Consider the following 12,174-nt stretch of genomic DNA (forward strand, 5'->3'; position numbering starts at 1 on the left):
AAATTCCTAATGTATCTCTGTGTGAATTGGTCCTCTGTTCATCTACCGCCTGTTGGGGGTGTTCACATATGTGAGCCATTGCAGAGAACAGAGGGACAATTCAGATGCTGGGAACATTTTTAGAATAATGATACTCGGTGGAATTTTACATAGACTTGCATTTTAATTTATGACTACGGGCCACTTTTGTCAAATAAAGCATGTATTTACAATATTCAAACATTTAAAAGTTTTTGAAAAATGTTTAACTCTTTTGGGTTTGGGTTTATGCTTCTCTTTAATGTTTACATAATTTAAGTTTTGACAATGGAAAACCTAGACTGGAAAGAGAAACAATCCAACTGTGCACAAAACGGTGCTGAGATAGTTAGAATACGGGCAGCGCTGAAGATTGAGCACTGTGGATCAGGGTAAGTCATTCTTTATTATCTGACTTATTCATCCATTTAGTCTTTATTCATTCATGTTCAAAGTCTTCCTCCCATACACAAAATAAATAAAGTATCAAAAATGTTTATATTGTGAAGAGGCAAGTTGTTCAGCCTCTCTGGTCCTTGATTTCCTCATATATAAAACAGGGGCATTGTTAAAAATGCCATGATGTTCTGGAAATATTTGAATAATATATAATAATTACAATGATTATTATTTTTATAATAATTATTATTATAAATATAATAAAACAATCCAACAAGTCTTTTCTGCACACAGACTTTATTCCAACCACTTGATGATTAGGAGATCCTTTGAGAGTCCCAAAATCCAGGCTAGATTTCCTCTGTACAAGGATTGGCCTAAATTCAGTCATTCCAAGGCTTTGGGGAAGGTCATGGCTTTCCCTGTAATGAGCAATTACACTGAGCAGGGCTGGAAAAGCTAAGAGAGGTGTGTGGCAGGATGCACGTGCCCTTTTGGAGATCAAGCAAGCCACCCCTGTAATCATCTTCTATAAGGCCAGAAACAAACTCTTACATACAGGGACGTCAGGGAATCAGCCCTTAGGCTACATGTGCCTCCTGAGTCTTGGGAGGTAAAAATACAGAACCAAACAGTTAACTGCAGTTTCTCAAAGGAAGATAAGATTTACATCATGATCGTCTTCAAATCACAATGGGTCCTCCTTGTCTCTAGGGCTCCAGTGAAGAAATGCAAGCAGTGATGGGTAGGGTCTTGGAGCTACCTTCCCCATCCATGAGCCAGGAGTTTGGGTTCCGGGTCAGGACACTGGATGAGCACTTCCCACTTAGCAGGGGACCAAATTGTCAGTTCCTCTTCCCAGCATGTTTCAAAAGTGGATTTTAAAACTATATCTACTATCTTTTTGAAAGCTATAGTTTTTACAAGAATTTTGGAAATATCTCAGAAGGTCTTGCCAAAATTTGAATTAAATTCAAGGTAATTATATATAGGACTATAACCACTGATGTTGTACAGAATTTTTCCACTTGGGTAAAAACCACTAAGCAGTGAAAGGGTGCTAGATGCCAGGGACTGCTTTTTATACGTTTTGAAACATAGAAGCTTTGATTCCAATGTCTGTGTCATATGCTAAACACATGTGACCTTAACCAAATATCACAAAAACCCATCATAAATTAATCATCAACTTTAATGGTTTCCTCATTTCAAAACACATTTGTTTTTGCAAGTTAATGCCTTAAAGCCAAAATTTTAAGGTGACTACATAGAGTTTAAATGAAAAACATGTCAGGATATATATGTCTACACTAACCCCCACAACACGCACACATTCTCACACACTTACAACCTCTCTGTCATTTTAACTCAAAATGGAAATAAAGGAATTTTGCATACTTTTGGGTCCTGTGCTTTTGCTATCATTAACAATTTTTGGTATTTTGAGAGTCTCACTTCCACTTTACCAAGTTAACTGTAATTAGACTTTTCAAAGTATCTCCCTTTCTTTACCAGTTTGTGTGTGTGCATGTGTTTCCAAAGGTTTTCTTCAGACAAAAAGGCCACATAGAGACTTTGAGGCCTCTCTGAAAAAGGAGAGATGATTTTGAAAGTTATTTATAAGTTGGTATTTGTTTTTAGAATTTCCTTTATTTTCCAGTTTATTGTCTAAACTCCTTTGATTCTAAGATCAGCTCTGTCTCCTAACATCTCTTTCTGGGGCTAGAGATGTCCTGGATAACACACTTTCTATAAGAGACAAAAAGCAGCAGAGAGAAGGAGGAAGCCCCGAGAGGGAGCTGGGCAGACAGAGGTAGGTCCTAAGTCATGTTCTCTTGCCTGCCCTCTGCCCACAGCTAGAAGTGAGCTCCAGGCTGCTGCTCACTCAGCCTCCTGAGTGGGCTCACAAAGATGGGTGAGTTTCAATTCAGATACATCTTCTGGCAATGTGTCGACCGTTTCAAGAAAAAAAAAAAAGGCAGGATGAAAATTTTCAAGGAATATCTTTTTTCTTGATTTTCCCCCTAAAACGTATATGACAGCAAAAACAGGGACTTTTGGAGGAAAATGGTATATGAAATTATCTAATAAGTGTTTTAGTCTGTATCTTAATCAGAGTAGAATATCCACAAGAGTCAAACTTTAAAATGTTCTTATCTATGCCTAAGTGCCTGTCTTTATCATTACTGCTAAATGTAAAGCACTAACATAAAAGAATAATTAATATAATGTAACATACTTACAAATAAAATTCTTAATAATCTATGCTGTAAAAATATAAATGATCACCTGTTTCCATTGGAGTACAAACATATTCCAGTATAATTTAATATATTCTATCTCATTTCTTATTTTAAAGAGGAATAAGCTTCGACTTCCCTAAGAAAATATTTAGTATAATAACAAAAGTTTTTACCAATGTTTCACTCAGAGCAGAAAATAAAGAATTTACCTATTGAATTTCTCTTTCTATTTTTTAATTTTAACATTTTGACAGATACTATGCCTTAAAGAAAAGAGAATACCTCAATATCCAAACTCAGTATGGTTTACTGACACTTTGGGGGCTTATTCAAGGATATGATTTGGTCCTGAGTCAAACCAAAGCAGAACCATGATCAAAGCACCTCAGGTTTGTCTCCTCTGTCTACACAGCACTTTCAGATACATCCTCTTACTTTAGCCTCATAATTACCCCTAAGAAACAGAGATGGAGCAGGTACCAAGATCTCCTGCAGATGTGATATTTAGTGCCATGGGTTCTCAATCTCTCATTCTACCTGGGAGAGGGGAAAGGGGCACCTGCCTATTCTTTGGGAGCAGTGTCAAGATGTTGTCACTCCTAAATGCTGTGACAGAGACAAAAACCAAGATGAAAAGTTGGCATTGAGCACATACATCTCCTCTCTCTAATGACATGGAAGCATTAGAAAAACTAAGTGACTAGATATATTTCTAAGAAAACAATTCTCCTTTAGAGTAGTACTGATCATTAGTTCACTTTTCATTCATTCAATAAGTTACCAAGCTCCCACTGGGTCGTTCACCTAGTTCTGGTGTCAGGAAGTCCAGAGGGAACAAAACAAAGAGCCTGCCTTCAAGAAAATTTACACTCTCATGGAATATGCAGAGCAATATATGAGCAAGATGACCTCAGACAGTGATCCATGCTACCAAGAAAACACACAGGGGGTGTGGTGGTGATGTTTTTAGTACAGGTTGTCAGGGAGGTAAGATTTGAGCTGAGGCCTTAAGAATCAGCCATCCTGGCAGAGCCAAGGCTCTGAAGCACAGATGAGCTGAAATAGGTCAGGCCAGTGGATGTAGGCAACAAGGGGGAAATGAACAGAAGTGAGATAAGGCTGTGAAGGACCTCAAAGGCCATGGGAAGGAGTTGGAGTTTGTTCTGAGTACAAAGAGAAGCCACCAGAGCGTTTCTAAGAAGGAACAGGATAGGATCTGATTTGCTGTTTTGAAAGACACTCTGCCTGCTAAGTTATAGGAAGGCAGAGGTAAAAGAAGGAAGACCAATGAAGAGGCTATTTTAACAGCCCAGGCAAGAGGTGATGGTGGTCTGCCTGGAAGAAGTAGAAGGTGAAAAGGAGCCAAAGTCAAGATACATTTTAGAGACAAGAGGAAAAGGAAGGGACAAAGATGACTCTCAGGTCTTCTGACTTGAGCATAAGGTAGATGGCAGTGCAGTCTACAGGCTTATGGGCAAAAGTCAGGGTTCTGTTTTGGATAAGAGATTACAGGTGTCTGTGAAGAATCCAAGAGAAGATATATAGTAAGAAACTAGATACTTGAGACCAGAGTTTGGCGGGGGGAGATAGAAATTGGAAGCCATCAGTGCATGGATAATTAAAGCCATGGGATTGGATGAAAGTACCCAGGGAAAGAATGTGACTAGAGCTGAGAGGTGGGCTCTGAACTGAACCCTGATCTTGGTATAGGAAGAGGAAACAGCACAGGAACGTTGAGAGCAGCTACCAGAGAAACAGGAGAAAAACCATAAATTTACTCTGCATCTTCAGATTAGTGCAAGTTCCCCAGGAAGTCCAGAGATGAGGACTTATCAATTGTTTCAGATACTTCTACTTTTCTATTGCAATTGATACAAAATTTCACCTTTACCAATGTCGCTTACCTGTAGGTACAATTTAGAAGCTAGCTTGTTGCCTACTTTAAAACCTTACCTTTGCTCCAGTGTCTCCCAGTCCACGTAAACCCATTGGTCCAGGGGGTCCTGGTAATCCTCGAGGTCCCTGAGATGACACAATGAGGGAGGGAGTGAGCATCCTTGTTGTATGCAGTGCTCAGAAGAAGGGAGGACAGAGGGAGGAAGGAAGGAAAGAAAATAAGGTCCACACTTACAGCCACACCAGGATAGCCATCGCCTTTGAGTCCTGGAGCACCCACTGGTCCCCGAGGGCCTTGGGCACCCTGGGTAAATTCCAACACCAGAAATCATGAGACTAAACTGTGAAACACCTCACAAAACATAAGCACAACACCAGCTCTATATGCGAAAAATGGATTTGGTAAGTGCAAAGTAATAATTTGAAAAATTTAGGAGGCAATCCTGCCACATATGGCAACTTGTCAGTTCTCCATAAGTCTTATCCACTTGAGTTCAGTGAGAAGCATGGAATAAATGGAGGGAATATATCTAAACCATGACAAAGTCCTCTATGGGAGACACACTTCATGGGAATGAGAAAATTATTGCTAATATTTAAATTTCAGAAAGTACAAATTGTTAGTGCATCATAAATCAGGGAGAAGCATAAAAATGAAAAACTTAGTAAGCACAGAATGAGAGTAGAAAAGAATACAAAATTTTGAGTGTGGAAGAAGATAAGTGTATATGCTACCTACTGCTGTGTTAAATCTATTATCTTCATCAAAGGGGCCGAAATGACATGGGGAATAAATAAACCCAAATAAAAATAAAAGCAGATTAACTTTTACAAAACAACTTATGAAGGGATAGTATACTGAGAGTTTGTGATATGATTCTTGGGACCTAGGAAAAAGTTACAAATGTTGCTTTACAGTCATAACCTTAGGCATCAAAAACTTTTAGTAGCAGCCATTAGCCTCCTAGAAAGAGAGCAGGGAGGGGTGATTGCTGTCCTTTGGACAACGAAATTTTCTGAGATGTGTAACTCTCTGACAAATGGAAGTCAAAGAAATTTCTGGCTAAAGTAAATGGGGAAGAGAGGGGAAAAAATGAAGAAGAATCTTTTAGAAGAAGATTTATTAAGTATAAGCCCGTTATACTTATATTTAAAACTAGTAATATTTCTTTTTACACCAAATTCTATTCTGTTACTGTGATAATTCTTACAACAGCCCTTGTCAATATGCATCACCTGTCTTGATAAACAGCTGTTTATGTTTTAAAATATGTATGGTTTTTTACATTAGGAGGGAGCTCTAACAACAGGCAGACCTTTGTTTTCCAAGAATAGAAAAAGTGGCAGGACTCTCAAGTACTTTCCTTACAGGCAAGCAAATTCCGAGATCAAACTGCCATTATTCCAAGCCAAAATGTTGCCCAAAACCCAATTCCCAAAAACCTTTTCTAATTCTCCTCCTATAAATGAATGATTAATTTGGGGAGGGAAAAAACCTGCATACCCTTTAAGCAATGAGTTAAATTTAGTTTGAAAACCATGAATTCAAGAGCTGTTTTTTCCTATTATTTCTAAGACACTGGTTTTATGTGGTTAACCTTAAAAGTGAACATCTTTAGAGAATATGTGGCCACTTACAAAAATTTAATGTACTGTTTATCATCAACAAAACCCAAGATGATTTCTTAAAGTTGTATGATAGAGAGCAAAAACGAGGTTTCCAGGAAAGGTGAATTTTGGTATATCCCCAACTATAGGGACTGGTCACTTCTCAGAAGCAACTTTTTATGCTATTCCAACTATGTTTAAGATTAAAGCTCTAAACATCCACATGCGAGACTTGTCCCAAAATAAGATTCTCATTTCTCTCCATGCTTACACAAGGAGAGGGCCAAGAACAAATAAATCAGCAACTGCTCCCTGGCTAAGTAGAAAGGAAAAGAAAACTGGAATCAAAATTCACTTTTCAGTTTTTATTTCTAAGTTCCAAGCCTATAACAAATTATCAGCAGCTGTCATTGTTTAACCTCTGGCATCCACAGTGGAGGGAAAAAATGTTAAAACACTCACAATTTACAATTTTTTTTCCTAGAGATCTTTGTCCTCTCTCCTGAAAAAATTTCAGTTGGCTTGTTACTTCTAATGTTAATAGGAAATATCGAGGGCAAGGGTAGGGGCAGATTTTTATTTTGGACTCCTCACAATATTTTTATAGATGGAATTTTGCCATTTGGCTTTTCTGTACTGGATTCAAGAAAATTACCTCCAAAGTGATTCATTTTGAAGTGTTTCTCTTGTTTGACAAAAATCACAGCAAAAATCAAAATGTGGTATTTTGAATTGGGCTTTAGGGGGAGTCTGGGAGCTTCCTGAAGTAGTACACAAAATTGAATTAATATGCCAAAACTTTCAACAGACATTCAAGGGTGTAAATGACCCACCAAAAACTAAAAAGCTGATGAATTAGGGAAGAATGTCAGAAAGAGTATCATTAGAGCCCAAGGTATTAGGAAAATGCTTGGTTGAAGAGGCAAATATCTTTAAATACCATCACCATCATTGGAATGCCCAATAATCATTGGCAGAAAACAGGAGTGGTTTATAAAGTCTAGCAGCACATTTAATTGGATTTTATTCCTACTGCAAAGAGAAGTAGAGAGGGATGAGTATAAATCGTGGATTGTGAATACACAGTTATCAAACAATATCAAAATTGCCACACAAATGTAATTCATCAAAGCCACGTCTGTAGTTTTCACATTAGAAAATTCGGAATTTTCTCCTCCAGTTGTCTATGCAGCTTGGGTTCCCGTAGAGGGTGGTCTGCATAGCTTGGGTTCCATGTACCTCAGGGTCTGGGGAGTAGGGTGAACAACTCGTCCCAGTTTGCCCAAGATTTTCCCACTTTTAGCCCAGAACACCCTGCATCCCAGGAACGCTCCCCTCCCCCTTTCAGTCCTCGGCAGACTAGGGCAGTTGTCACTGCAACAGAGAAGACTATTAAAGCAGCAAGAACAGTGGAGGCACAGGATCCTCCCTTTACCTTTAGCAAGAACCACTCCAATTTATATCCATTTTATATAATAGGTTTTGCATTATATTTCATTTAAAAGATGAATCTAAGTTTGCTTTTTTTAAGTTTGAAAGTCACTGATGTAAGTACTTGAGTCCTTTTACAGACAATTTGATAGAAGAGAATATAAGCCAGCTTCAAAGCTATGTAAAAACATGCTGTTTATTTTAAAAGTGCTGATTATGGGGTACTGAAGTCTGTTCTCATAAACAGAGATGATCTGGTTGACTCCTAAGAATGTTATGAATGTTAAATTTGGCCGTGAGACTGGGGATCGTGTGAGCAGGAAAATGGTGCTTCCTTGCCATGGAAAACCAGATATGATTACTTAAGGCTGGTTTCTCCCATAATTAATTATATTTTCATTTGAAATATCTCTGAAGTATGAGTAATCAAAGCAGGGGGAATTTTTATTCAATAATGCTTCCAAACACACACTTTTTTGGACAATGTGTTGCAGAACAGATACGTCAGCATTGATAAATAAATGAAAGTGGCCAGAGACCACTCAATCCCTTATATCATAGACATTGCGAAAAGAGCATTTCCAAACAACCATCTAGTCAGCAGAAATTTAACCACAGGAGCCATTGTTCCCCACATGTACGAAAAATAAATTACCTGATTTCTTAATTTTTTCTTTTTTAAAAAAAGGGAATAGCTATATTCTTACATTTTAGTTCATCAACATAGAGACTTTGCAGATAAAACGATCAATTTATCATGCATTAAATCTATCTTCATTTCTCTGACATACAGAAAAAGAACATGAATAAGCATACCTTTGGCCCTTGAATAGAAAGTCCAGGCTCTCCCTTAAATCCAGGCATTCCAGGTCCCCCTCTGTCTCCCTGTACATTGCAAATAACATTCACAGGCTAGAGATTGCATGAGAAACTATAGAGCACACAGCAAAAAAACAGAGATAGGCCAGTCTTTAAAGAGCTTAATCTATCCACCTCGGTACATTCTCCTAACATATTTGAGGGTAATTTTAAATCCTAAGTAAAACCTGTCAGTAAAGACTCTACAGCTGTTTGGAGAAAGCCCACTTAAATAATATGTGGCAACTTAGACTCAAATATTTACACTGTAAGAATGCCTGGAAATGCTCTTAAAACTGAGTGGATTTCTTTTCCGCCAGACATCTCGATGTTAAATCCTACTAGATTCTTCCAAATATACATAATAAATTCTTACCTGTGTTAGAGTCTAGGATTTGGAGAGGAAGTGCAGGGTGAAGTGACAAGCTTGGGGCAAGAAGCAGGAAACCTGGTTTCTAGTCCTAACTCTGCTGCTGGCTTTAGTTTGCTTATCTGTGAAATATCAGGGTTGAACTAGATCATTTCTTAGGGCCCTTCCAAAACTAAAATTCTAGTTCACTGATATCATGAAATATATTTATTTTTCCTCCAACTGCCAAAGATCCAAGTAAAAGAAAAAAATATTTCCAAGAAATATACCTTTGGCCCAGGTGGTCCGGGAATAGATGTTCCAGGCATTCCAAAAGGGCCCATAATGCCCGGCTCACCCTTAAAAAGAACAAAATACTCACTATATTTCTAGCAGCAAAACCATATATGGGGACTATATTAGGAAAAGCATAGAAATGTCTGCAGATCTTAAAATGATATCATGACCTCTGTCTGTTTTAAAGACTAATGTGAAAATAATTTGAGCCTCTTTTGTAATCTACTGGTAAAGTTATTGACCAGTAAGATTTCAGCACCTTTTAATAAATGTATTCTATTAATTCCCAAATGTTAGGAAAATTTCATCTCTTGTACATTCTCTTATTAGCTAATAAAAATTATGCAATTCATGGTGCGTCCCCTTTGTGTTGTATGCCAGGAAGCTCAGAGAGAAATTTTTTGTTCAAATTGTAACAATTATCTTTAGCATAAGTTTTAGGGTACCCTTCTAGTTTATAACTTTTTCCCTTTTTGTTTTATTTTAATAGTCCATGGTATATCAGTCTTCCATTGTATGTTATTTCACATCCTTTTTAAAAAAGTAGACAGTTTATTATTTTTAAAAATGAAATTTTTAACAGAAAAATTAAAACATTTCTCTCTTTTGGGGGGGTGGGGTCTAATATTGAGTCTGAAAGACTCAATCTGGGGCAACAGGTAATTTCTCTGTCCAACCTGGATCTAGACCATTGATTCTCAAATTTTAAATAGCAGAGGAATTATCAGAAGAGTTTGGTAAATGCACGGTCCTGGGTTTCAAGCCCCAGTGATTCTAACTCAATAGACCTAGTGGCTGGAACCCAGGAACATGAATTTTTATGAAGTAGCCCTGGTGATTCTCATATAGGTAACTACCACACTTTGAAAAACACTATTCCAAAACAATTGTCACCAAACACCATGAAGTGCTCAAAATGACCCATTGTATATAAGAAGAAAATATTAGGACTTCTCTATATATTTCTATCTCACCTTTTAAATTTTGCATTATTTATGTAAATTTCATAACATATATTAATATGATAGTTTGTGGATAAAAATTACAATTAAAAAATAAACAACAAATCTATACTGGCATGTGGTCGAAATTTTACTGGCAGGGATTTATAATCAAAACAGTTTGGAAACTACTGCTCTAGATAGGTGCTGGCAAACTGCAACCCATTGGCCAAACCCAGCCTGCCCCCTAATTTTATACATCCTCAGGCTAAGAATAGTTTGCACACACTCAAATGGTTAATATAGGTACCTACAACATATCTTCCATTTTGCCTCTTGGCCCACAAAGTCTAAAATATTTATTACCTAGCCCTTCACCAAAAAAAAAAAAAAAAGAAAGAAATATCTTAGAGAATGAGCTATTTCTGTGCTATGTTTTGACTTGACCCTCTAGGATCTCAGATTGCTGACTAATCCTGCCTCTCCCTGATTCACGTTCTCTGAAAACTCAAAAGCCTGAGCTAACTATTCGTTCATTCTGCTTCCTCCACGAGGGATTCCATCAGTCAGATTCACCAGTGATGACGCCTGCCCTGAGCCATGTTCATCTTCACAGCTGAGGCCTCCCGCTGGGCTAATTAGACAATATAATAAGGCAAGCTGAGCATGCGGGTCTACTGGGGCCCAGTTCATGCCAGAGCATGTGTATGCCAGTCCTTAAATCCAGACCTGTAAGGCAATGGCACATGACACAGCCAGGATCTGGCAACAGATAACACTCTATCCAATCCTTTTACAAAGAAACAAAACATTAATCTAACAAAATTCTTCACTAAAACCAGGGGTAAAGCAAAGTTATGCTTCCAGACTTAATTTGTTCTACTTTTTTTTTTAAGAGGCCAATTACTTTTAAAGTATGGAAAGTATCATGGTGATATAGGAGGTGCCCAGTTCACTTCAGAACATGCCTTTGGGTTTCCAGCCATTCCCCAAGGTCTCATGCTCCCTCCTCTGGGCTCCTCTTTCAGGGAGGAAAGTTACCATTGCCAGTTAGACCTATTTTCAGCACCAATACAGAGGGAAAATGAGACCACAAAGGGCTGGTTTATGCAAATCCAGTGGCTGGGCATGCTCTATAGAGAGCACAGAATATTCTAGAATATGCCTGGTGCATGTGATAGGGTCTGACCAATGAATGTGCTCCAGGAAGAGACCAACTGAACATGTGCCAGACTAAATGTTACGTAACTGGGAACCACCTCCTTAACTGAATATTCATTAGAGAAAGAAACTATAAAAGCCGAATCCTAGCCAAAGGCGGCGGTGTTGCTCATTTTCCTGGAGGCAACCCTCACTTCACTGGCTGAGGTGTGTATACTTTACTTTGCATTGAACTTACCTTCAGCATGTGGCTGCTCACTGTCTTGAGCCAGCCTGCACTTTGTACTGAACTTTAAGCACGCATTTCTTGCTTTTGTGTTGAACTTGGTGTGGGCCCTGCTCAGTCTCTGGAGCTATGCCGCACACTCTCTGTGGAACTTGTATTTCTTATCTGTTATATTAAACTTGTTCTCACTTTCTACTGTGACTCTGCCCTTGAATTCTTAACTGTGGCAGAGTCAAGAACCTGGTAAGAGGACTGGGTGGGATAAGGCCGACTGTCGGGCCCCCAGACCCTACATCTGACAGCAGTAGAAAGTATACAGTTCTCTTAAAAAAAAAAAGTATGAAAATGTGACTATAATTTAAAATATAGCAATTCTTCATCTTCATCTTAAAAAACAGCTTTATTTCAAAATACAGAAAAATATTCACTTTCAATAAGAGTAACTAAGACACAGAGCATAATTATTGTCACCAATACTAATACCACACATTTCTTATGTAGCGGCATTTCTCGTAATGTGCTTCTTGGACTGCCTGCAGCAGACGTCCTTATTTGAGAAATGCAAATTCCTGGGGCCCCCCACCTATTGAATCCAGATCTCTCAGAATGGGACCAAGAAATCTGGGTTTTTAACAAGCTCCCCAGGAGATATAGTGAGGGACATGGAAATTACATAGTCACTGGCCCAGAGGTGATACTCTGTTTTGTACCTGCTCTTATCTTGCTGTACCATTTTTAAAAATTTGC

At 38.2% G+C, this 12,174-nt stretch overlaps 1 protein-coding gene across 1 annotated transcript in view; it reads right to left on the reverse strand.

Moving 5' to 3' along the window:
* The window catches only part of COL28A1 (collagen type XXVIII alpha 1 chain), a 167,596-nt gene that overhangs the window by 67,927 nt on the left and 87,495 nt on the right, over positions 1-12,174 (reverse strand). The window contains exons 21-24 of the mRNA XM_063100916.1: positions 9,093-9,161; positions 8,412-8,480; positions 4,792-4,860; positions 4,614-4,682 (exon numbers count right to left, since the gene is read on the reverse strand). Coding sequence (XP_062956986.1) covers positions 4,614-4,682; positions 4,792-4,860; positions 8,412-8,480; positions 9,093-9,161 — 276 coding nt within the window. The remainder of the gene's footprint in view (positions 1-4,613; positions 4,683-4,791; positions 4,861-8,411; positions 8,481-9,092; positions 9,162-12,174) is intronic.

The sequence above is a fragment of the Cynocephalus volans genome, chromosome 6 (assembly GCF_027409185.1).
Source record: "Cynocephalus volans isolate mCynVol1 chromosome 6, mCynVol1.pri, whole genome shotgun sequence".
NCBI classification, from domain to species: domain Eukaryota; kingdom Metazoa; phylum Chordata; class Mammalia; order Dermoptera; family Cynocephalidae; genus Cynocephalus; species Cynocephalus volans.